This window comes from Saccostrea echinata, unplaced genomic scaffold (genome assembly GCF_033153115.1).
Source record: "Saccostrea echinata isolate AGI-Se365-2 ecotype Australia unplaced genomic scaffold, CSIRO_AGI_Sech_v1 ptg000029l, whole genome shotgun sequence".
Lineage (NCBI taxonomy): Eukaryota > Metazoa > Mollusca > Bivalvia > Ostreida > Ostreidae > Saccostrea > Saccostrea echinata.
The window spans coordinates 29,201,939-29,229,897 of NW_026889778.1; the positions used below are offsets into that span (position 1 = coordinate 29,201,939).

At 34.3% G+C, this 27,959-nt stretch overlaps 1 protein-coding gene across 1 annotated transcript; it reads left to right on the plus strand.

Moving 5' to 3' along the window:
• Window positions 1-10: 10 nt before the first annotated feature.
• Window positions 11-27,909, plus strand: LOC133195785 (mRNA-decapping enzyme 1A-like). Its single transcript, XM_061331726.1, has 11 exons — window positions 11-136; window positions 7,918-7,958; window positions 16,810-16,937; window positions 18,038-18,101; window positions 22,615-22,771; window positions 23,084-23,213; window positions 24,438-24,606; window positions 24,887-25,286; window positions 25,696-25,801; window positions 26,162-26,247; window positions 27,578-27,909. Exons 1-11 carry the CDS (start codon window positions 14-16, stop codon window positions 27,647-27,649), a joined length of 1,476 nt encoding a protein of 491 aa, XP_061187710.1. The 5' UTR covers window positions 11-13; the 3' UTR covers window positions 27,650-27,909.
• The last annotated feature ends 50 nt before the right edge of the window (window positions 27,910-27,959 follow it).

Sequence of the window (27,959 nt, forward strand, 5' to 3'; positions counted from 1 at the left end):
CATTTGTAAAACAATGGCGGAAGAGAGTAGGATGAATTTGGCTGCTCTGCAGCAAAGAGATCCATATATAAACGAAATTGCCGAGACAGCTACACAAGTAGCTTTGTATTCTTTTAATCCTAAAACTAATCAATGGGTAAGTAATGAAAATCATTCTTAATGGGTATTTACGACATGAAACATGCTCCCTTGACATTCTATTTTTATACATGGAATGTAATCTTTACTGCGTTTGTCGATCTTGTTGGTTGTTGTATAGAATAATGTATATAAATCCCTAAGTTCATATACTGTATGTTATGTATACAGCTTAATCTGTGTTGCAGGGCTAGATCAAGAAAAAAATCATTCATTCATGGAATCTTCAGCGTACAGATTCGGAAACAATTTAAAACAAATACTTGGCTTCATATATATTTTTGGAATTCACATACGCAAGTTTGAACTGACAAATGGATTAAAATTTCTATAGTTCTTCACAAAATGCATTATCTCATGTAGATATAATTTTCTGTTGTTAAAATGATAGTACGTGTTGTACAGACCCAAGTTGAAAGTTCTGTGAGTTAACAATGTAGCAAAATCAATATAGGCAGATAACTCGAATATACACTTGTAATATGAGCATTGCAGGGAGTTCCAAATCATATTTCTATACAAGAATGCTGAGAAAATTATTGAAATTTTTTTATCTGGTGCGGTGCACATTGATCTATTAAACTTTAAAATTTTCGATACATGTCATTATATATATAGTATTAACCTTAAATACATTAATTTCTCTGCATTACTTAAACATCCCATTGACCAAGAACATTCAAGGAGACAAAAAATGTGGAAAATCTTTAACAAATATATATCATATTTTCCAAGCAATATAAATAACATGAAAAGAAAATTGCATATTGTTAATCTAAAAATTTGTTAACTGATAGGAGTGATTTCACTACTTGCATACATGTAGTATGCACATTTCACAGTTTATTAGTTGCATAGTGAACTGTACATTTATTAATAAGATTCAAACAGTTTTCTTTTAACATCTTTCCATATTTTCAGGGCCTTGGCAAAGTCGAATTTTGTTCCATTCTCTTCAAAGTTTGTTTTCAATAAGAAATCCTTATTTAAAAGTGAATATGAAATAAAACAGATAACAATAAATGTATTATTTTTATTATGGAAACGACTACTGCATGCTGATTGAGTGACTTCACACTGTCAGCCTTGTTTTAATGTGTGTGATTGCTTAAGACAGTTAATTAACTGCCACAATTTTCAGTAAAATATACATCTGTAACCATGCCATGAATTCAATCTTTTGACAACAAAAAAGTCTTAAAATCCTTCTTAACATCCTTGACATCACATGATTACTCTTTTATGGCTTATTGTTTATATACTTGTAACAACATACTTTTCTATACGTTGATGTGTAAATAATAGAGGAGTTCCTTTCGTATATTCAATGCAGTGGTCAATAAACAGAAAAAACAGGTACAAGTGCCCTGCTTTGATTCACCTTATTTCAGCAGCGATAGCACCAGAGAGATTTATAAAATAGTGGCAATATTACCCAGTTTTCTAGATAGATAAATTATTTAAATGGGGGGTAGGTTAGAATTTAAGGTGACTAAAACTTCTCTTTTGTAATAATTTGATAATTTTCAGCGAAGTTTAGAGCTTAAAAGTGACTATTTCACCTCAGCCCCCCCTCCCCCCCCCCCCCCCCCCAGGTTGGTCCTAAGGCTTGTTTAACATGTTTAATGAAACTTTTGGTTCACTTATAAATGAGGTATTGCTTTGCCCCCCTTGCATTTGTTGAGTTTGTATAAGTTATTATTTTGATGGTAGTAGTTTTAACTGCACAGATCAAAGATACAACAGGCAAAGCCCCCAGAACTTGAATCACATGCTACTATTAGTAACATGTGGAATTGAACATCTTACAACTTACAACTAATTAAAATACCAATATTTGTATAAGCATTATGTTAAGAAATATACTGCAATCTAAAAAGAACAATGTACATCATTATAGGATTGATTTTTTAATGATTTTCAAGAAACTTAGAACTTCAAAGTCATAATGTAATTAATATGTACCATTTTTTCTACAGTAAAATATGCTTATAATGAAGTGCCAGGGACGGACGATTTTGCTCCGTTATAAATGTAATTTGTTATATCCATGAAATTCACAATATGTTTTAAAGTAACGGGAAATGAAAATCACTTTGCTGTAAGCATCAATTCATTGTCAGATTTAAAGCGTGTTTTACTGCATTAACGGTACCAAGACAGCATTTTTGATGACCGTAGACAGAAAAAAAATTGTGCCTCCTTGCTTAAAAGTGATGTTTTAAGTTCAACTATAAGAGTGTACATTCCATACAATCGTGTGAAACGAGGATTAAAAGAAACAAAACTGTACATGTACAAAATCGTGTGGTTTAACTAGTTGATACATTTGGGCGAGCCAGACTGAAAATCAGGTCGTCAAAAATCATCCCGAGATGGATATGATGAGGTGACGAGCATGAATGTCGGACCCTGCAATTACTCTTGCATCATGATAGAGTCACTATACCTTGTTTTTTGACGGCTTTATAGCCATTGAGGTTTATCTATATTGAATAAATCTTCAAAATATATTAAACAAACATGTGCACTGTAAGTTTGGTTGTGTATTGTGCAGGAATAAACAAGATACTTCAAGCATACAAAATAAAATTATGAAGACTTACTCTATAATAACAATTGTAAAATGTATTTCCTAATGTACAAGTAGATCTGCTTAATAACTCCAACTTATCACAAATTTGTGTCCAAAACCTGCTTAAAATATCTTATAAACAGAAGCATGCTTTGGTATGCATAAAACATTAAAAGTATATCATTGTATAGTGTACTTGTATTTGGATATATCTTAAACTTAATGATAAACATATAAATTTACAGCTGGGCCTCTAGTTGTTGATATAAACCAGTATTTTGAATGATAGGATTAAAAAGAGTTTTAATAATGAATGGGTAATTTTGATTAGCATGGACTATCTTTATTTATCAAAAAATATTACCGTAACAGCTCATGACACATTTTATTTTACTTACCTGTCATATATATCTCTGTGATTCCTAGTGGAACATAAGGCCTCTAAAACAATATTTTTATACCCCGCCATGAATATGGCCAGGGCATATAGAGTTTGTCATGTCTGTCTTCCGTCATTCCATCCATCTGTCCTTCCGTTGCACTTTGCGTTTAGCTCAGTTCAAAGATCAGTTTTAAAGAAACTATTCAAGATATTTTTATCAAACTTCATGTGCTGATAGATATTGATGAGAGCTATTCAACTGCATCAACATTTTTTCACCTTGACCTTTCCTTTGACCTCACTTTTCTTAAATTTGTGTTTAGTCAGTTTTAAAGAAACCATTCATGATATTCTTATCAAACTTCATATGTTAATACATACTGATGTAAGCTCTTCAACTGCATCAACAGTTTTGACCTCAACCTTTCTTCTGACCTTGACCTCACTTTTTTAAATTAGTGATTAGCTCAGTTTTAAATAAACCATTCAAGATATTTTTATCAATCTTTATATGCTGATACATATTAGTGAGAGCTATTCAACTGCATCAAAAAATTTTGACCTTACTCTTTCTTTGACCTTGACCTTACTTTTCTTTAATTTGCATTTTTCTTAGTTTTAAAGAAACCATTTCAGATATTTAAATATATTTAAGGCCTATGCACTTATACATAATTTGATGAGAATTTATCATCTGTATCCAATTTTTTGAATTTCTGTTTCGATTTTAAAGATTCTCATCAAACTTCATACACTAATACAAATTTTCATGTTGCATTACTAATATACACTTGGTGGGGCATTCATGTCCTATGGATATATTTCTAGTTTTAAGTTGATTTTAAAACTATATTGAATCTATATGATCCCCTACTCATTCTAAAGTTTCCTCATCTTCTTTCAATCTTACTGAAAGTTGATTTTTTTTTTTTTGGAGGGGGGGGGGGTGCTTTTTATGAATGATTCTGGTACATATAAGTTTGTGTCATGTATTTTCTGTGATTGAAGGATTAAAATTCAATGTACCAGCAATATAAAAAGAAATAATAATTATATAACACTCAAAATCAGCAAAATTGTACCTTGCCAAAATTAATGGCAGTAGAACTATAGTTAAACCCTAGCACTGGAAGCTCTCATGAACAGCAAGTCAGAATAATTGGCCTAAAATATATTTTAAAAAATTCAAATACATGTACATGTATAAGACTAAACCAAAACACAATAACTACTGAATTATGGCTTTTATGTTTGAATGCAGTTTCTTTTTGAGACTCAAAAAAGAGGTATGGCCTTCATGTTTGAATGCTTTTGGAGATATATAATATGGCCTTCACATTTAAATGCTATTTCTTTTTTCAGATATGGCCGTCATGTTTGATTGATAGTTTCCTTAATGAAATAGCTTTTATGATTATTCTCGCTCATCTGCCATTTTGATTGTTGTTCAAGGTTATGTTTACGCTTGTTAAATGGTTTGGTTTAGGTTCAAAAGTACCAACTGTAAATGCTTTCATACATGAAAAATGCCTTTCATATTGGAAGATTTCCCAGTGTGAGCTGTGTTGTAATGTATGTTCAAGAAATATCAAGATTATGCCTGTGTTTCATTCACAAATTCATGTGTTCAGGAACCAGACTTTTTCTGTTTACAGAAAAAAAATTATTAATAAGCTTATTGACAGATACATGTATTATTGTAATGGTATGGGCCTTGGATATTAGTCTGGATAGCTCAGTCGGTGGAGCGCCTAACTAGTGATGGAGGGGTCCCAGGTTTGGGCTGTGGATATTAGTCTGGATAGCTCAGTTGGTAGAGCGCCTGACTAGTGATGGAGGGGTCCCAGGTTTGGGCTGTGGATATTAGTCTGGATAGCTCAGTCGGTAGAGTGCCTAACTAGTGATGGAGGGGTCCCAGGTTTGGGCTGTGGATATTAGTCTGGATAGCTCAGTCGGTAGAGCGCCTGACTAGTGATGGAGGGGTCCCAGGTTTGGGATGTGGATATTAGTCTGGATAGCTCAGTCGGTAGAGTGCCTGACTAGTGATGGAGGGGTCCCAGGTTTGGGCTATGGATATTAGTCCAGAAAGCTCAGTCGGTAGAGCGCCTGACTAGTGATGGAGGGGTCCGATATTCAGTCTCGATCTAGCCATATATTAATTTCTGCTTTCCTTGTTACATTACTGTAGGGACTTGGAGAACTCTCAAAATTAGTCAAAGAGGAATAACTCTGTTATACATGTAGATAGGTAACTGTGATAAAGCTAAGTGCACTGTAGTAAGCATCTGCCTAAATAAATATGTTATTACCCATCAGTACCTTTGAGTGGCAGCTAGAGAAGACTGTTGTTTAGCACACTGTCAGTCCAAACAATTTTTCTGTTTTTCCTTTTAGACATTGATCAACATTGAGCTGATTTTTGGTATGCAAGTCTACCTTAATGAGCATGATGAGTTACAGATCAAGTTTGTCAATGATTTTTGATGGAATTATGACACTTTGACAAAATTTAGAAATTTACAGTTCTTCCATACTTACATACTTCCATACTTCCAAACTCTTCCTGATCAAATTCACATTTTGTTCCATTTTGTTAATATTTGATGGAATTACAGCCCTTGGCCTCATCACCTTCTATAAATGTCCATTTTTTCTGCCTTAATTTTTACCAGGATTTAGGAACATATGCCAGTAGGGGAATCAGTGTTGCAAATGGAATACTATCAGAATGCTTGTTTTAACTATTTTTCCCCTTCCACTTAACTGAAAGCTTGCTTAGAAAGTAGAAATTACCCTGGTGTAGAAAAAAAATTAATTCTTTAACTATGTTAACTATGGAGCAAACAAAACCTATTAAACCTGTTAATGGACTTCATTGAAATATATACATGTAATAAGAAAGCAGTAGCCTTTGTTAGAAGTTTGGCATAACCATATCTTCAGAATTCATATGTACAACAATGGTAGAATTTATATGTTATGTACAATAGTGTTTCCACGGATTCATTGAGACAATTAAATTTATTTCTGTCAACATCATTAAGATTTATCCGTGTCAGTTCTTTGTGCAACTATCCAGGTACTTTCTCCATTAATTTAATAATATTTCCTTTTTATTAGCTTTAAAAATAGCCCTGAAAATATTTTTTATACCCTCTCTTTCTCTCCTCTCCAGGCTATTTTGGTTGAGAGGTTGATGCAGTTATAATGTTTTCAGCAGGTGCTCTACATCCATCAGATATTTAAGTCCTATTGAATCTGATGTAGACAGGGAACTTTCATTCATTCAGATTTTCTCTAAAGCTTGTGAAAATAAAAACAGAGTTGTTACTAGTGGCTGGTGTATCAGTAATGTCAATTGATGAACAGCTTTTTAATAAATGGTGCTATGAATAGGCATGATGTATGTTTATAAGAAACAGAGGAAGCAATATTGGGCTTTCACTGATTATTACCTTAATTTTTCTGTCTGTGCCTTGGCCTTTGATTATTTACTTTGAGAATGTGTTAACGTCTGGCATTACTGTTTCCTTTCTGGTTCCTGAAGAACTGTTGTCAATTTTCAGAGCAATCAGTAATCAAAGTAATCACCATTGTCTCTGATTGGCTGACACACATTTAACTTGTATCCAACTGGAAGAAATGTCACAAATCATTCTGAAGAAGTTCTTTTCGAGTGATCAGCATTTTGACAGCTTAGACTTCTGAATAGCCAAAATAAAACATGCTGATATTTTTTGTCTAGAAGACCTGTTCTTATTTTTGTCCATTTTTTTTTTTTTTTAGTTTGAAGCACCTAAAATCCCACTTTAAATGATTTAGCTCTTTGCAGGTTTTGAAACACCTACTTGCTTCAAGTTGTTTGTAATTTACTTGTTTCAGATGTATATTATGGCCATTTTGAGTTATTGTAGCTTGAAATTAGTTCAAATCAAGTGCCCATACCTTGATGGAGGCTTATTCTAGAATCCAGACTAACAAAACTCTATCATAGGTACCAAAAAGTACAATCAAGAAGATTCATAAACTGCAGGGCATAGCTAATTCTGAATTCTGTACTGATTTCATAAAAAGAGCAGAGTTATTTATCCATATTAATTCAAACCTCTTGTCCCGAGCTTTGACAGCTACTACAATAGATGTCCATTGGTGTACATTTTATTTCATGATGCATTTGAAGAGCAAATCAGATAGTATACAAATACACTGTACAAGCATCCTGTTTATTTAATTCATGGGCCAGAGTGTGGAATTATAAAAATATATAACTTTTCTTTATACATTAAAATTGTTGTATTTTGGGGGTGCTTTACCAGAAAAAAAGGGGGATAATCCTGTCAAAAGTGGTCAGTATGATAACTTCTTAAAGGAGAAACACACAGGCACTTTACATTATCTATTTTTATAATAGATTCATTGGTATGGTGGATACTACCCATGTAATGCACCTTTTGTACTGTTAGCAATTTAACTTCTGGTTTTGACACAACCCTTTGCTTCAAGGTGTAAAATTCTATTGTTCATTTGTAAAAGTTCTTGCATGGTTCAAAGTCACTGGCAGAAATTGTGTGAAATTTGTAATTAACACAGATGGGTGCCTTAAGTTGCATATACAGTCTGGATATGACTCAAGAATTACACAAGATCAAAGTCAGTGAAATAGGAAGATAGGAAGAAATATGGCATAACATTGTGTCAGTTGTACACAGATAAATTGACATGTGATTGACATTACCTCAATCAAATGTACTTGATTTTGACACAATGAAAAGTACAAGATCAAGATGCAAGGAATAACATTCTTTATTTGATTTTTTTGCAGGAGAAGACCTCCATTGAGGGATCATTATTTGTATATAAAAGGTGAGTGTTTTTAGTGTGAGTGGATGAGGAGATTTAACAGTGGGATTCATTACCAGAGAATGGGGTTCTTCCCTGGGAGTCGCAGATAAGAGAGAGAACGACTGTTACAGGGGGCTGTACTGTACCAATCAGAATGTATAACCTGCACATTGTTCTTATGAATGATGTATTTCTAATTCAAGCTGATTCTCTTATCTTGTCAGAAAAATTAGTTTTTTTATTCAAAAGTGCATGCATACTCAGAAGTACATGTGTATCTGTGGTGTAAAGACATTAAAGTATCATAAATGCAAGGAAATATAAATCTCTGCAACTGCATGTGTCAATTTTTGCAACCTTTGCAATTCATTAAGAAATGCAATAAAATTGCAAAATTTTATCATTAACTTCAGTTTAGCAAATGAAATAGAAGTACAGAACAGCAAAACTGTGGTTTGTGCATTTTAATGAGTTTTCGTTAGGAAATTGTTCAGAACTTGATGAAGATTTGTGTATAAACAGTTGTTTTTTCCTGATCATGACAAGGAGCACACAGCAGAGACCTGTTCAACAGAGCGAACGTTCGCGAGCATTCGATAAAATTCCTTATTCCTCCAACAGAAATGTTCGCGAGCGCTCGCAAACGTTCGCTATGTTGAACAGGCCTCAGGTGTGACTAGTCAGTAGGGGATGCTTACTCCTCCATGGCACCTGATCCCACCTCTGATGTTTTTGAGGTCCATGTTTGCTCTGCTCCTGATTTGTATTGTTTGAATTAACTTTTGAGCTTGAATTCTATTCTTTAGTTTATCTCCATATTTCATTGTATGATATAAAATATTCAAGGTCTTGTCAAGACTTCAGGTCAATATGTCATAGTACAAGGTTGTTTTTTTGATTTGTTGAGATATTAGCCTTTTAGCTCACCTGAGCCAAAGCCATGGGTTGATTGATTGATTGTATTTGTTTTATGTCCCGTTCATAAATTTTTTCACTCAAATAGAGACGTCACCATATACCGATGGTCTTCAAATTTATACCTTTACTCGGCACTTAGCGCCATTGAGCAGTAAGGGATCTCTATTGTGCCAACGCCTGCCGTGACATGGGGCCTCGGTTTTTAAGGTCTCATTTGAATGACCCACAACTTTCACTTTAAATTGCCAAGCACTTAGTGAAGGAACAGTTGCTATCTAATTTTTATTGACCTAGGTCAGTTGAGGACAGGGCTTGAACACACAACCTTCCAATCACGGAACGAGCGCTCTACTGAATGAGCTACCATGATGGTCCAAAGCCATGGATATGTATATTATATGAATAATACATAGATATGAATTGGACAAGGCCATCACCAGAAGAGGATCTGGGAGGTATACCCCCGCCTCTGAGCTAGAAATTTTGTTGTAAATGGGTACATTTTGGACAGTTCTGGTACATTCTTCAAGTCATTTTTTCACATATGAAATAAATGAAATCCAGCAGCTTAAGAGGGGGAGGGGTGTTGCAGTCACCCACACATACCCTGTTCCAACAGCCTGTAGTAAGACGGTTTCAAGTTTGTGCAAATTATGACTCCTGGGGGTATGGTGGGACCACAATAGATAGTTTTCAATAGACATGATTTTAGCAAGAGTTATTTCCAGTTGGTCGCCATGTTGGAGGTATACAAGCCGGAATTCCTTCATTATTCAACCAATTTAAACTTGTCATGCTGGGCAATTGGGTAAAGATAGCACAATTTTTCTTACAAATTTATGTTAACACAAGCTTTCTTTAATTCGTAATTTTATGATATATTTAATGGGTGTTTTAAAGATTTTTGCCCTTATATTTATGCCATACATTGGCAAGTTTAGGAAAATATCTATAATTTGTTTTCAAGAATTAAGGGTTTTGAATAGTGCTGTATCATATACAAGCATCTTCGGGTACTGCAGATTCAAGATTGTTCATATCATGGCTTCCAGGGGTAGGGTGGGGCATATAGTAAATCAGTGTTTTACATATAGGAATATATAGGGAAAAATCTTCTTTTCAAGAACAGCAGGACCATGACTAGTCATATTATTTATATGCAAGCATGCTTAGGTATTGCAGATTTATGTTTTTAAAAATCATGGCCATCGAAAGGGTGAGACCATATTCGAAAAGGTGAGACCACAATAGGGGATCACAATCTTTAAAAATCCATCATCAGATTCAAGTGTGATCAAATCATACCCCCACCCCCACTCCCCACTCCCTGGTAGGGTGGGGTCACAATAGGGGGTCAAAGTTTTACATACATAGAAAATTAATGAAAAAAATATCTTTTCTAATATCATGGCACACTTAATAATATTAATTTGCAGAAATTCCCAGTGAATTCAGTTTATTTTCTTCTTTTTTCCCCATATAATGGAATCTGAGGTATGATAGGGCTAATTTTACATAATGCAGGAAAAAACAGGATAGAGGAAAAAGACTTTTCTGGCCAGATTTTGTCTGCATGGAAGATAAAAAATATGGCAACATTCTTGAGGCTATGTAAGAAGGGGACTGGTACAGTTGTCATTGACAGTTGTTTGCTAAGTGTTGTAAGAATGCATATGTTGACAGAATTCAGCTGCATCTCCATGTGTAAGAGCTAGGCTGGTTTACTAAGTATAGACACTCTTTGCAAGACAAGAAATTATGGAGCACTGAAGAGAGGGCTGCTTCTGCCAAGACTCCAGAAACACATGGTATGGTTTATTATTTTCTCTAGTGATTTGGTTCTGGAAGAATAATTAACGCGATTGACTAGAGTGCCAGATTATACCCCAGTACACACAGTATGCGTTTTTGTTCTTAACCACCAATACAGGTAAATGTTTCATCTATGACGAATAGGAGAAAATGAGGTCATATTTAAGAGCCAAAAACTATTGGTAGATATATCGATTGCTTGGCAAATGACAGTGTTTGCCAAGAGAAGAGATTTGAGTTATATATATTATGACCAATGTTTTGGTATGTCTTTGATGGAATTACAAATTCCAGACATAACCACTCATTTAATGCATCACATTTATCCTGTAAATCCATTTATATAAGTTATTGAAGAGAGAAGATTTGTACATAATGTGTTCATTTCTCACCACAATTAATTCCTCAGATTGCTTCAGTAAGATATAACAGATCTATATGCCCAATGTCTCTCTATTGCAAGCACTTGTCTTCATGGTGACAAAGATTGGTAGTACATATACATGTACTCAGAAATTCCTGGAGGGGTTTGGAATCTGAAGGGAGATAGCTGCCCCCGGAGACAGTCGGTTATAAGCCCCCCATTGGCAAAGTGTGAGAATAAGCTTAATGTATAGTGGCAGCATCGCCTCAATTCTGCACGCAGTGCTGTGTTTAATATTCATACTTATATACAAGGCATGCACTCTGTGGTCTGTCATTAATTAAGTCAGATTTTCCTTTGCTGAGATTATTGGATTTATTTTAATAACAAAAGTTCTAAAGCCATAATCTGTGCATATTAAGACAGGCATATGTCTAGTTTATAAACATGTGTTGCTTTTTTTTTCTTTTTTGTATGATGGCTACATTCTTTGGTATCTGGAAATTTTTACATCACTTGAAGATACAATTATATTGCTATGTAAAAAAAAAATGACTTTTTGATACACCTTTAATATTTTTTCCCATTCATCTGAGCACCAGCTGCTACTATTCTATGTAAAGAGAAGTGTTATGTAACATTACAATGCAGAAAAAAATCTATTTAAAAATCAATGTCCACCTAGAATACATACAACCATCTACAGCAAGTGCATCATGAAGTACCAAAATAAAAGGTATTGTCTTTCCGCTGTTACCTCCACCCCTTGTTGGGGTCACAGAGAGGTCAAGAGATGTTAAAGGGACAGTGATCTGTCCATCACAGGGCCAGAGGTATCCATAGTAACCCCAGTAATTAATGGCAGACCCCCGAGGTAGAACTTACCTGCAATATGTCAGACAATGTGTAACCTCCATGCTGTCTGGTCAATGTCACATTCTGGTGTTTGATTCCATTGATCCAGTGATTTGGCAATAAAATTCCAAGAGCTGAGAAATGTATCACACACAATGCTATGAGATATATGTCGAGGGGAAACAGCAGTATTATGTCGGCTAGAGCAGCTAACTATAACTATAGTCGACAAATGACTTTGAAGTAAATTAGCGTGTAGGTATAGACACCAGCCGAGCTGAAGAAACAGCTGTAACTCACACAAACCAAGCTGACTCCTCTATGTCTTCCCCTCTTTAACCCTAAGTATGTAAACTGCATGTTTGCATTGGAAAAATTGTGTTGCAGTATTGTCAGTTCGAGCTCTTATCGAATGTTCAGGGAGTCAAGAGTTTACATAACAGAAGCAGGTTTTTCGGATTCCAACAAATGGAAAACAATTAATCAGCACAAATATTTCATGATTTTTGGGGCATTCAATTCATCAGGCACAGGCAAAGATGTAGTTGAAGTGTTTCTAGACTAATTCATTTAAAAACTTTCATCATATTTTTCTTTTTTCTGCAATCCTGATTTTAAAAACCCTTCTGCTGGTCGTAGGGGGTGATTATCAGTCAGTTTTTGTACACTAGCATGCTTACAATGATTCTGACCTGCAGCATTAATATCTTATGTACGAGATTTTTGTGGAAAAAAAACACTGTAAGGATAGAATTTTTTGTCTTTTCTCCAAGTAGATAAGATAATTGTCTTAATATTTGAACAACATGATCTCAAAAATGATGTCAGTAATCCATAACTTTTTGTTTCCTTTCAAAGTAAGTTATAAAAACTTATTGAAGAATACAGGAAAGGGACCATGGTGAGTAAACAAAAAAAGGTTCATAAAAAAATGTCTGCCAAGCTGCTCAGATTTTAGTCAATATTCTTATTACAGTTAAACATGGTTATAATGAGCTAACTCTTATAGCAAAGTGATTTTCATTCCCGGTGGCTTTAACATATATTGTGAACTTAACGGATAAAACGTATTACATTAAAATTGAAGCAAAATTGTTTGTCCCTGGCACAGTTCTTCTTTATAAGTGTGTTTTACTGTTTATTGTTAAGATTATTGAATGTTTCCCACCAAAGTATGTATTACAAAGAAATAACAACACTATTAATGCTTTAATGTCACATTTCCATGGGTCAATTATTTTTTATGGTTTGAGAAAAAAATGAAATTTTGGAGTTATTTCATGTAGTTTTGGGGGAATTTCATGGTTTGGGAACTGAAGTATTATTCATTTGAAATATTAACATGTCATGGTGAACATAAATTCATAGGTTTTTTAACCACAAAAACAATGAAAATTAACACACACACCCTCCCCTAAAAATTAGTGATTTCACAGAAGACTGTTGGCATTTTGCTAAAAAAAAAAATTGAGCAAATGTTTTAGAAAAAGCCCTTTTTAAGTAACCTGAGTCTGCCTGAGACAATCATGTGACCTATTGTTATCTTTTTTTTGGCAAACCAATTCTGGTATATAGCATTTATGGTGGAATGGAAATAAAAATTATGAATTTCATGGTCTTTGTCTCCCTGGGGCCTGAGAGTTGGGACCAAAACCATTTGAATTAATGCAATATTCTTTAAAAATCTTCTTTAATCCTGGATATCAAGCATTTAAAACTTAGTATGATTCTAATGAGCAATGAGTCCTTTACCAAAATTGTGAAATTCATGGCCACTTAGTTCAGGGGTTCAGATGCCAGGGCAGGGCTAAGTTGTCATACATTGATCTTCTAAAATCTTCTTTACTCATGGACATCTAGCAAGCAAACTATTCACCTGTTTATAATAAATTCTCAACCTTTTACCAAAATTGTGAAATTCATGGCCCTGGGGTTCATGGTCCAAGCATTAGGGTTGGGCTTAGTTGGTTATATGTTGAAAACACTGTGACATTACATCAGTAATTTTTCAAGATCTTCTTCTCTACTCATTAGACATTAAAAAAGGCAGGTTACATGATTATAATGAACACTTCGCCCTCTACCAAACATTTGTGAAATTCAGAGCCCCAGATTCCATGGTTCAGACCACAGGGTTGGCCTAAGTTGGTGAGATATGATAAATTCTTTACATGTCTCTGAAAATCTTCATCTCTACTCATGGACATTAAACATGCAAACTGAGTACATGATTATGATAAAAACTTAGCCATTGAAAATTTGTTCTCTACTTAAGGACTTCTAGCAGATAAAAAAAATGAAGTAATTATTATGAACACTTAACCATCAAACAAAATCTTGAATTTTATGGCCCCTGGCCCATGATTAGGCTTCAGGATGGGGCAAAGTTGGTCATATTTTGAAAAAAAGCATTACAGCTTTGAAAATATTCTTTACTCATGGACATATATCAGGCAAAGTGTTTGTCTGATTACAATGAATACTAGACCCTTTTCCAAAATAGTATCATTGATACCTTCTATATCCAGCGTTCATGCCCCAGGGTGGGGCAAAGTTGTCCATATATTGAAATTTATTATTCAATGTATTCCTGATCTACTCTGAGACCAGTGCATGTATATATTATTTGTTACGTTTTCAACAATCAGTAAATTTTCTTTGTCACACAAGTCCAGACCAGTTCCAGGTGGGGCCGAAGGGCCATAGCCTGAGAAACTCATCTTTTCATGTGACTGTCAAGGCCCATGGGCCTCTTGTTTGTCAATAGAATCTTTACCCCAACATATTAATTTTTTTTTATTTGCTAGAGGTATTAGAGGTATTAAAAAAAGTAAATGACAACATACTATTTTAATACCAGTTTCTTCACTCTTCATGTACAGGGATTAATGCTGTAAATCGAGTGTGATGGATTTTTTTCTGTATAAAATAAATGCTCTTGTATTCAAGTTTTTCACAAACATCTACATGTAAATAGATTCTCCTTTGCAATTTGCTGAAAATAATCCCAGAATGATATTCCCAAAGTTATTGATTTAATTTTATCTCAATTTTTTTTTTGCATGAAGCATTATGAAAATTAATGTTTGGATATATGAAAGATACTTGAAAGTGTAATCACTACATGTGGAATGCTCTGTGAATATTTTTTGTGAACATTGACCTTTCGTATTTTTACTAGACAGATGTAGTATTGTTATGAATCAAAATTTGGTCAAGTTTTAGACTGCTATCTTCTTTTTGAGATGATTAAGATAAAAAAGGAGTACTATTTTTTTAAAAGCATTCAAACTTTTACTTTATCTGCAGCTCCATGGTTTTAGAGGCCACTTACTTGCCATTTACTCAGAAATGGGTAAGAGGAATGATGGTGGCAGCTGTGCCAGATCATTACTGTACTGATTTATTTTACTTTGGCAAATAAATTTTGGGAAGTATCACCACATCCGTCTGTGTCAGTACATTTTTTTTGTGGCCAGAAATTATAATATTGATCAGTTATTTTTAATTTTTTCAAACTCTTTAAAAATCCTGCATGCTGTCTAAACATGTACACCTGATATTTTTAGAAGTCATGAGTTTTTCAGGATATCTTGGTACATAATAAGGAGAGTGAAATTCTCATCTTGACATAACATTGAAATCAAAAAGAAACTTTTAAAGATTATACTTAAGTTAATACACAGGTACAAAGGTCTTAACCCTTTAACAAGGTCAAGGTCATGGGGTAACTATAAAATGGAGAAACTTGAAAATATTGTTTGATTCAGAGAATGTCCTGACCCTAACCCAGGGTAAATAAGGTCAAGGAAACTAAAAAATGTAAAATTCTTGTCATTCTCATTCTGGCCTTGAACATAACTAAAGTGGAGAAAATTAATAAAGATTACTGGTACACTAGGCACAAACTTTGAAGGTTGTTTGTGACCAAAGTATGTGTAACAGCCCTGGACCATGGTCATTTGGACAAGGTTATTGGTATTGAAGTGTTAAATTCTTGTTTTTATCACAATTTTTTGTTGAATTAATTTCAGAAAATCATCATAGGAATGTCCTGAACCTGAACAAAGGTTCTTTAAATAAGGTCAAGGTCATATATGTCAAAAATGTAAAATTCTTTGAAGGTCTCAAAAATGTAAAATCTAAATGATAAAAATTTGCATTGGAGGTACATCAGGAGGTCATACTTTGCACAAAGGAGAGGAGGTCTTGATTTGTTTATATAAGGTCAAGGTCACATGAATCCAAATTTTAACGTCTCTGGGGAGTGGAGTGACTTTTAATGCAAGGACTGTGGATGGTCATATTTTATACTAGATACAAAGGTTGCTCACAACCACCAGAGTTAAGCTAATTGTTACAACTTATTACAAATTACATTTCATTACATGTCAACAAGATTCAGGCCATAAGAATTTGCAGTATAATATTTTCACAATGGCAGAGTTTTCTAAAGCTATTTAGTATGCCTAATTTTGGTAATGTCTCAAGTTTTGAAATACCATATATAGTGTTATAGGAGTCAATTTTTAATGCTAGAAAGGAAAGTAAATTGCCATCCAGATTATTTTACAAACTATTATTTCATATTACTTCATATACTTTTTCAAAAAGAATTGAAATTTATAGCCCCCCCCCCCCCCCCCCAATGATTTTGTACCATGTATCAAACCAACAAAAAATTGTAACCATGGTGAACCGTTTCTGTCCTACCAAAAGACTTCCTTTAAATGAAATTGAAAACCTGGAGAAAAAAATATGAAAGAAAAAAATTCTTGTTATGACAATTGCTAACTCCATATCTGAGGTTGTTTCACTTAATAAACCCTCTGCGTGAACACAGGGTCTGCTTTGTGTTGTATGCCTGAACCCACTTCTCTTTGAGAGGAAGCTCTATCAGTTTGCTTTTTTTTTCTGTCACAGGTCGGCTTCTCCAAACAACGGCTTTATGATTCTGAACCGACTGGGGTTGAACAACCTGATAGAGCCTATCACAAAAGATTTGGAATTCCAGCTGCAGGACCCTTTTCTTCTGTATCGCAATACTAAAGGTCAGTGTTTGGAGCCAATACGTCACTCAGCAACCAGATATATAGCAGTGGCAAAAAACAGCAGAGTATTGAGTTTGTTTTCTCAAACTTTATACAGATTGGACTTTTTGTCTTCTTATGCATGCAAAACCTCTTTTAATATTACTTTGATAAAGAAATATCCCTGTTTTATTCTATTTATTTTTATTTACAACTATGTCATGTGTTTTCACTTCAGCGTAAATACCATGTGTGTTTGTCAGAAATGAAGGTAGGGGGAATACGTACACACTATAAGAGAAGTTTTTTTTCAGTTGATGGCATAGATCAAGGTTCAAGGTCATCCTTAATATGAAAACTAATTACAAGTGATATAACTAAAGCTTATACCCAAAACACCTTTTAAAATCTATGATCTCTAAAATATGTAGAAATTTTGATGAAATTTTATCTTACCAGAATCAGATCAGTTATGTTAAATATTTAATATTGAATAGTGACATGTGAAGGTGATAGACAGACAGGTGTCTGGTTTCAATCGTATCTCTATCTATGTGATAAGAATGAAAACCATCTGTTATGATAAGATAGATATAGAACGGTAAATCACTCTGACCACCTGACCACCCAGCATACAGCCAGACCTGAGGGAAGTCAATCACATAGGCTCAGAAACACTGAACACTATGTTATTTAAACTTTCATTGTATGAAGATATTTAAAGCAAAAAAAAAAAAAATTAATCAAAATTTCAAGGAAATAGTCTTCAATTGGTTTCATAAAAGTATGTCATTTCCATTAACAGGTCCTAAACAATTAATAAATTACATCTAGTCCAACAAGTGCATAATCATGGTGTTTCATTGGTCTGCATTGGGTCTCTATTGGTTACATAATTATATGATTTTATCTGTTAAAAAGATTTCTGATTTTCGTCATTTGAATTATCCAGAAAACTTGCTGACGCCATAAGGAAACATTATTTTCCCACCTCTCTGATATATAACTGTCCTGCTGGTAACTCTGTCGGTGAAAAATTTCTAGTTCATTTCAGCGAGTCCTAAACACGTGGAATAATCACTTTTTTTAAAAACGTAAATGTTATTTTGGTTTGATTTCAGCAATCTATGGTATCTGGTTCTATGATAAAGATGAATGTGCTCGGATTGGACAATTAATGAATAGGTAGGTAAGAAAGGAAGGACTAGAGTATATGTTATCATGTGATAGAATCAGACTGAATAATTAGTTTTCTTCACTATCAGAAGTCTTGTCTGCACAACATATGCTTATATGTGTTCTCAGTAGATAGAATGTTTTGATACCAGCTCTAAAAAATTGTCTGTAGGTGTTTAACGGAATTTGTTTAATCAAGAAACTGGATATAAATTATGAAAACAACATTAATTTACATGAACAAATTGAGCGAAAAAAATTCTAAGTTAATATGAAGCAGAAATATCTGCAATTCAACGCAGATAAATAACACATTTTAAGAAAGAAGAGATGTTTATAAGAGAAACTGTCATACAACAAAATGATTTAGTTTTCTCCTATAACCTGTTTACCAAGAAACATTTTTTATGAGAAATGAAGAATTTTGATAATTTTTTTTTTCAAAGGAAAGAAAAATATTTTTAGCATAGACTTCTTTGAAGAACTGTATCTTAACTATATAACTAACTACATGAATATATATATATCTCATTTTCTTGCTCAAAAACATGCTTAATGTCTCAATTAATTCTGTAAAAAGAGAAAGTTTCTACATTATATAGTATTTAATATGCATGATTTTATTTAATTAAAAATTATCTTTTATTAATCTGCATTGACTATCATTGAAGAAAAGCGGCACATTAAAAACAGATGCTCCACATGTGCTGCAAGATGTAGCAGAAACTCGGTGTTTTCTGTCAAAACATGCAGCAAAGCTGGTGTAGCAAAAAATCCCATTACAGAATAGAAGTTCACGTGTAGGAAAGAAACTAAGTTAATCTCTAAATTAACTTAAAATGATGAATACTTGTTTAACAGCAAAATGTTAGAAATTGACAAAGATTAAATTAGAATTTTGTTTTCTTAATACCTTATTTGTCCATTTTAGAAGTTCAGGAGTAATGAAGATAAATTTCATTATATGACTAACTAAGCCCCACCTTGGGACCTGGGGCCCGTTTTACAAAAGAACTTACAATGAAGACCAAAAATTTGAGGTGATTGTAAAATCTTGTACAATTAATATTTCTATTACAATTTGCCAGCATAAATATATCTTTCTAAATTCTTTTTCAAAAGATTAAAACCATTGTCATATTAACGAAAAAAGGAAAGTTATTTGCAAAATTACATTTTGGTCTGGGTCGTATAGTTCTTTTGTAAAACTTGGCCCTGGTGCCTTGGTCCATCGAATTTATACAGTAAAAAATGTTATAATGAAGTGCCAGGAATGGATGATTTTGCTTTGTTATAAAAGTTATTTGTTATTTCCATTAAGGTCACAATAGATTTTAAAGCCACTGGCATTGAAAATCACTTCGCTGTAAGCATCAATTCATTGTAAGCATGTTCGCTGTAAGGGTGATTTACTGTATTTTCTGTTGAGGGCCACTGGTCCTTTTAATCATGCAAAAAATCTCTATATGTCCATTGGTATCAGGTCTGATTTACCTTAGACATGGTCATGTTGGTCTTAAAATACGTAAAACGGTAGTGTTCTGCTAGAATCTGGTAGTCATTTCACGTAAATAAAATTTTGTGGTATAATGCAACCAGAGAAATTGATTTGTTACCTTTCAAAGCTCAAATTGCAAAAGTTTCCAACCATAGAAAATATCCGTTCTACGGTATAATCAACAAAGCCCTATCCTGGGACCTGAACTTTGAGTCCACAGGCCCGGAAAATTTCAGTAAAGGGCTTAATGTTAATTGTAAGTAAGCAAACAGTTTGTCTGCCTGGTGTCCATGAATGAATAAGATTTTCAAAGGTGTAATAATTATACTGTAAAATCACTTATTTTCTTCAACCAAACATGCTACAAGTATCCTTGGTTGAAAAGGGATTCAAGTTTCTTCAAGTGAAGGGCCACACCTTCTTTCAAGGGGAGTTAATTAAGAATTCGTAAAACTTTAATGACATCTTTAAAACACTTCTGATGAAGAACTTGATGGCATCTTTTAAAAAATCTTAAGAAGAACCATTGTACCAGAAAAGATGAAACTTATGTGAAAGCTTCATTACATATTGTAAATTCAAGTTTGTTCAAATCATGACACCCCCCCCCCCCCCAGGGGAGGGTGGGGCAACAATAAGAGATGAAAGTTTTATATAGGAAAATATATTTAAAAATCTTCTTCACAAGAAAATCAGCCATATTTATATGGAAGCATCTTTAGGTATTTGTTCAAACCGTGGCCCCTGGGGGTGGGGGGCACAACAGGAGATCAAAGTTTTACATAGGAATATTTAGGAAAAAAATCCTCAAAAATTTCCTCAACAGCAAAACCATGATTAGTCATATAAGTTTAGAAGCATCCTCAGGTAGTATAGATTCAAGTTTGTTCTCATAATAAAACAGGAAAAGAATCATCTACAGAACAACTGTGCCATATAGATTATATTGATATTGAAGCATCCCAAAGTTGTGTGGATTCATTGATGGGTCTTTTATGAAGTTAGAGAAATTTTAGCTTAACTGTGTAATTTTCAAGAAGATTGTCAAAGTTTTGTTATATACCGGGTATTTGATTGTATTACCAACTAAGCCTTATCCTGGAAACCTAAAAACTGGACCTTAAAACAGGAATTTTAGGATTTCAAAAAAGAGTTATGCACTCATTTTTTACATTTAATCTGTTTGCCCACATGATGTCCTATGTCATTGGCCAATGCACCCTGGTTTCACTAGGGTGGCTGGTTGTCTTTTATAAAAGATTTTCAAAGAAGTAGTGAATTTCAATGTACATAACAAATTTAGCCCCACCCTGGGATCTTAACCATGGGTTTAGGGGCCATGAATTCAACAATTTTGGTACAAGCCTATATATTCATTATAATTTCCCTCTTACTTGTCCAAGAGATATTCGTTATAATCATGTAAATTTCCCTCTTACTTGTCCAAGAGATATTCATTATAATCATGTTAATTTCCCTCTTACTTGTCCAAGAGATATTCATTATAATCATGTTAATTTCCCTCTTACTTGTCCAAGAGTATGGAAGAAGATTTTAGAAGATACATATACATGTATTACATGTATTTTTAATATATGATCAATTAAGGGGGCCAACTGGGGTTTTCATTGCGCAATACTTCATGCAGCATAGTAAAATAAAGCGTATTTACTCTTTTAAAGCAACTATTTTTACATAATTTATAAAAAATAACAAATTTAGGAAATATTAGGTTAAAAAATCTAATTAAGTTTTAAATAACTGATTTTTTTAACGATTTTTCAGTTGATGAGTAGAAAGACGTCGTAATAGTGTGTTTTTGACGTTATGAATAACCGAAGTTCTTTAAGCGGGGTCATTAATTATGCCATAAAATAAAAAGTATAAAATATATTCTCTTGAAATTTTAAACATAGGAAATTGAGAATCTAGCAATCATTGGTATTATTTTTTAAGTAAATCCGTGGTATCTGTCATGTTTTGTTGTACTCCATAAAAACCGGAAAATATCATGGATTTTGACATTTTGAGATGCCCCCCCTGGAAACCAGACGGTAGAATTTTGTGTTTCTTGCACAGAATGTACAATATAGTATTACTCATCAAATAATAAAATTTGAGCAAAAAGTCTATTGTAGTATTTGTATAATTTGCTCCGAAGTGCGAAAAAATGGTATTTTCCTATATAATCCTATAGTAAATGTACCTGTATTTTGAGACGGTCCCTCAAAAATAACCAGACGGTAGATTTTCACTAAACTTGGCATGTATACTGAAGTCAATGTAAGGTATATATGGTATAAAATTAAAGAGTTTCTCTATAGTAGTTTTCACACAATAAAACCCCAGTCGGCTCCCTTAAGCCTCACCGTAGGGTCTGAACCTTGGACCCAAAGGGTATGAATTTCACAATTTTGGTAAAAGGTTGAGTACTAACTATTTAGAATCATGTAAACAGTCTGCTTGCTAGATGTTCTTGTGTAAAGAACAGGATATTTCAAAGATATAATGCTTTTTCAACATATGACCAACTAAGCCCCTACCTGGAGCCTAAACTCTGACCCAGGGGCCATGAATCTCACAATTTTGGGAGAGGGATTGGAGCTTATTATAATGATGCTTCATGAATTAGCTAAATTCTCATATGCAGTTGTTAGCTCTAATCTGAGAGTGATGTCAAATATAAAGTACACAATATAAAAACACTGATTTAATGCAATATTTCTCAGTTTCATCTTGACCTGCAGTTAGGCATAATTTCAAATTTACGCTAACATAGTTATCTGAATGTTCGGAAATTTCCTCTTTGCAGTATATAATTGATATTAAGTGGGATTTTGTTTAATTTGCAGGTGATCAATATCTTTCCTGCACATTTTTTTTCAATACATATATATCTACATATTGATTGGAAAGTGGAGGGTAATTTTAAAATCAATTTAACATTTTTGCATTAAGCTTAAAAGATTGGATCACATGCAAAATTGATGAAATTTTCTCTAAACCTGGGTTTGTTTTTATCAGCCTATTACAGCTGGCGATTGATTATCATCGAGCCAAATCCGACATGAGACAACGTAGGGCCTCCGAGTCAGACAGCATGTTGGAAAAAGAAGAAAGCTTACCAAAAAATGTAGACATTTTACAGATGTTGTCAAAAGCTCAGCATGAATATGACAAGGTAAGTTAAGTCTGTCAACTGACAGAACAGATGTGAACAATTGTGACTGTATAGACCTTATCAATTCTATCTCATTTACTGTTCTGTTTGTTATGTAATCAATATTTAAATTTTGCCATAGTCAATTTTTTTCATGGTAATGAACACTTGTGAAATAAACAAAAATAAAATTGCTGCAAATGCTTGCTACAAACACTATTGATTACCAACAAGATGTGAAAATGTTTAATTGATCAGGTGAGCATTGTATTCCATGAGCCTGTTGTTTTGGCTATCCTATAGAAAGGTTCTTTTTTATTTCACATATTCCAGTCCAAATGTGGTAGCTTGCCAAAGGCAAGGGATCCAAAACCTTTGATAGATAACCCCAATGCTTCAGCAACTAAGGCTTCAAATTTACTCAGACCCACACCACTCAAGGTGGCTGAAGTTAATGATGAAGGTAAGAATTATTCTAACATAATGTGGGATGGGGGGGGGGGGGGGGGGCGACAATGGAGAGCCAGATCCTTTCACAGAGATATCAACATTCATATTACAGAACTTTGTGCACAATAATGTAGCACAGCCAAGTGAGTTTCATTTGAAATTTCAGATGTGAAAATCACATGAAGTTCAGGTGACATTCAGTTTATGCTCTTTCTTTTGGTTACCCACGCACATTTGGGGGGGGGGGGGGGGCTAAGGGGTGGAGTAATAACCAACAAAATTAGAGGTATACTGTGAGCACTAAGCTCACAAAATGATACTCCTATTTCCCAGTTGAGTATACATAATGGCAAATTGTATTCCTTGGCAGTATGTAAATGAAATTCTGTGAAAGTTCTATTGAACTTCGTTCAGGGGTTAATGAGGAGATGCATTAACAAAATGGGTACCCCTTTATAGATTATTATGACAAAGTTCATGTTTTACTATTGGAAATTTCATACATCTGTCTGAAGTAAGAAATAAAACACACAATAATTCTGTAATAAAGATTCTGTGAAAGTCTCATTAAATTTTATTCAGTGGTATAGGAGGAGTTGCGGTTCAGAGATGGGTAGCCCATTGTCAAATAAAGAATGGCAATGTCCATGTTTTGCCATGGGAAACTCCAAATATGTATCCGATGGAAAAGTATAATAGGAGGTGCAAATTGCCACTGTGTAAAAAGTTTTGTGAAAGTTTCATAAAACTGCATTCAGTGTTGTAAAAGGAGTTGCAGATAAGGGATGGATACCCCAAAGTGTAAAGGATAGAAGGGCATACAGACACCCCCATCACTATATACCCCCCCCCCCCCCCCCCACACACACACACACACTTTTCATACTCCTACAAGAGTACTACATAATAGCAAACTGTTTACATGATTATTATACAGCAGTTGGAAGTGCCCCAACTTTTTTTTTGCCTGATAACAAAAGTTATACAGAAAGTTCATATTGTATTATTTTATCTTATTGGTAATTTAAAAATTCTTTCAAAGTTTTGAAACTCATGTATTCTAGGTCCAAAGTTAACCTTCATAATAACACTCAGGTAACCATGAAGGCCAATGGGCCTTTTTTAATGTGAGTGTCATGCAAAATTTTTTAGTTATTTACTTGAGGCTCATATGTATACCTGTTTCAATGGTTTTTGTTGGTATGACAAGATAAAACATTTAATTGTTCTTTACCAGGTGGAGGGGAACCAGACAGGACTGGGGCTCCAACAGCGCCCCCTGCCACAGCCCCTGCCACGGGTCCTGGGACTGCACCAATTAGTCTCGAAACCTTATTCAGGAATGCTAGTCTACAACAGCAGAGTGGCAACAGACAAGATCAACCCCGCCCACAGCCATTTCACAGGTCAGTCAGTCCTTGTCCATGACCATTTCAAGGGTCCATCAGGACTTTCCACTATTATTTGCAAGTTACTAGTCAGACCCCTCAGCAACTTAATGTAAGCTCAGACTGGTGTTTTTATACTTCTCTTAGGTTTACTAAAAGTGGAATAACGTGGCATTTAATCTGAAATTAGAGCTACAAAATCTGTGTGTTCCTTGATTGTATTCTTATAATTTAAATTTATTATATATTTATATATTGTTTGCTATCTAAGATAATACTAAATGTAAATATATTCTAGGTCTGTGTCTATGACAGAAGGGGATACTAAATCTCAAGAGTTATTACGCCACATTATGTCAAGTGGTTCAATGGTGGAGGACATAGAAAGGCAGCAACATCGTGACGTACCCCCCAAACCCCCCTCAGCTCCCTCACTGCAGACACTCCCACAAAACTTCAAGTCAGACCAAAGAATATCACCGCCTAATAAAGTATCAGAGAGGGAGAACAAGGGAGGCCCTGTTAATACTAAATATGACCTCTCACCTTATTTGAAAATGAATGAAAAAGAGGCAGATTGTGGAAGTGGGGAGGATAAAGTGAGAAGGAAGTCCCCCGCTGTTCAGGAGACGGAGGGGACAGAGAGTTTACTGACACCAGCAGCATTACAAACATCACTGTCCTTAAGTGCAGAAGTGGTATACAGAATATAGAACTCATTACACTGTAGATTCCTTATTTTTCGTGAGCACTTATTGTCGCGAAATGCCTCTTTAACGTCAAATCGCGAGAACAGTAATTCGTGAGTAGACAGTTGATCAAGAGATTTTACATTGATTTCAGCACCATAAAAATAAAAAAGAGTAATTTTATTTTGCAAGTGGTGCTTGTCGCGAAATTATGCAATATTTAATTTGTCGCATTTATTTAGGAATCTACAGTAATTGCATGGAAAAAGTAGGCTGTTCTGTTTCATCAGAAATTTGAATAAAGCATGCACAAGAATATTTCATTATAAGCATAGAAAATTTCCTGTTTAAGTACACATATGCAGTTACTGAGTGGCTATTGTTATTGAGTGTTTGATGTATGATACATGTATTTCAGACATCTGGTTTATCTCGGTTACTGCCTCAGAACCCGGATGTTTTACTGACCCCAATGGCATTTACTCAGTCCCCTAAACCAGGGTCACCTGCCACCACTGCATTATGTAAGTCAGGTAACCTCAACAAGAGAGAGAGGCTTTATCATAGTGCCAATACCTGAAATCCTATAGTGTAAAAGTTTCAGTTCCACTGACTGGCAGTTTCTGCTCTGTTATGAAGTTGTCATAAAATGCTAATTTTATTATTTTTCATGTTATAATTTTGTAATGTTTTGAAAGTCATAAATTGTAAGAATTTTATGCAAGTTTTAAGACCAGAATAGATAAAAATTTAAAGGTATGTCATTATGAAGGGAATATCTCTTTATATATTCCAACCCTGCAAGATGAGTACTCTAGTGCTTATTTTATTGAACCATCTGGATAAGACATATGATACACTATAAATTTTTGTTTTTGTTTTAGATACAACTCAGGACACAACAGATGACCTTCCAGTAGCTGCTCTTACCCGAGAACAACTACAGCAAGCCCTGATACATCTAATCAAGGTCGGTAATTATAGCAAGCCCTGGTACATCTAATCAAGGTCAGAAATTATAGCAAGCCCTGATGCATCTAATCAAGGTCAGTAATTACACAAGCCCTGATACATTTAATCAAGGTCAGTAATTACGGCAAGCCCTGATACATCTAATCGAGGTCAGTAATTACAACAAGCCCAGGTACATCTTATCAAGGTCAGTAATGAAGCCCTGATACATCTAATCAAGGTCGGTAATTAAGCCCTGATACATCTAATCAAGGTCAGTAATGAAGCCCTGATACATCTAATCAAGGTCGGTAATTAAGCCCTGATACATCTAATCAAGGTCAGTAATGAAGCCCTGATACATCTAATCAAGGTCAGTAATTAAGCCCTGATACATCTAATCAAGGTCAGTAATGAAGCCCTGATACATCTAATCAAGGTCAGTAATTACAGCAGGACCTGATACATCTAATCAAGGTCGGTAATTAAGCCCTGAAACATCTAATCAAGGTCAGTCATTACGGCAGGACCTGATACATCTAATCAAGGTCAGTAATTATAGCAAGCCCTGGTACATCTAATCAAGGTCAGTAATTATAATTAGCCCTGATACATCTAATCAAGGTCAGTAATTATATCAAGCCCTGGTACATCTAATCAAGGTCAGTAATTATATCTAGCCCTGATACATCTAATCAAGGTCAGTAATTATATCAAGCCCTGATACATCTAATCAAGGTCAGTAATTATAGCAAGCCCTGGTACATCTAATCAAGGTCAGTAATTATAGCAAGCCCTGATACATCTATTCAAGGTCAGTAATTATAGCAAGCCCTGATACATCTAATCAAGGTCAGTAATTATAGCAAGCCCTGGTACATCTAATCAAGGTCAGTAATTATAGCAAGCCCTGATACATCTAATCAAGGTCAGTAATTAAGCCCTGATACATCTAATCAAGGTCAGTAATTATAGCAAGCCCTGATACATCTAATCAAGGTCAGTAATTATAGCAAGCCCTGATACATTTAATCAAGGTCAGTAATTAAGCCCTGGTACATCTAATCAAGGTCAGTCATTACAGCAAACCCTGATACATCCTATCAAGGTTATCTGTTACAATCACATAGTACAATGCCATTATAGCAGTTAAAAGGTGTACAGAAATGAATTATCTCTTTCTATAGTTGGTTGTACATCTTTTTAATATTTCAAATATATTTCATTATTTTTCATATCTACAAAATGTGACTCCATTATAAACTTTTTTTCAATTTTAAAAAGCTTTCATCTGTAACATGTTTACTGTAATGCCTTTGTCAGCTAGGATTTTGTTTTGGATGTTCCAGAATGATTCAAGTTTCATAGACAGTATACATCAAGCCTATCTTAACAGTCTAAAGTTATCCCACAAGACATAGCATTTTAAAGACACACTGTAGAGTCCAAGAAAGCCAAAGGATTGCCCGTTCAATCATGTGACCAGGACTTTAACTCAATCATGTGACCAGAATTTTAACTCAGTCATGTGACCAAGATTACAACTCAATCATGTGATCAGGATTTCAACTCAATCATGTGACCAGGATTTCTTCACCAGAATCCTCATTTTTCATCAGTAGCAGACAGTACTTGATTTCGTTGTTGTTGTTCGTTGTGATCAGGACCAAGTTATAAATAGAAAATTCTAAATTTATGAAAGAGTTTACATTAATTCTCTCTTTGGCTGCA

Excerpts from the sequence above, each read along its gene's own strand:
- LOC133195785 (XM_061331726.1), top strand. The coding sequence starts at position 14 with ATGGCGGAAGAGAGTAGGATGAATTTGGCTGCTCTGCAGCAAAGAGAT. Across the intron at positions 137-7,917 it reads ATCCTAAAACTAATCAATGG|GAGAAGACCTCCATTGAGGG; the intron begins GTAAGTAATGAA and ends ATTTTTTTGCAG. Across the intron at positions 26,248-27,577 it reads CCCTGATACATCTAATCAAG|AATGATTCAAGTTTCATAGA; the intron begins GTCGGTAATTAT and ends TGGATGTTCCAG.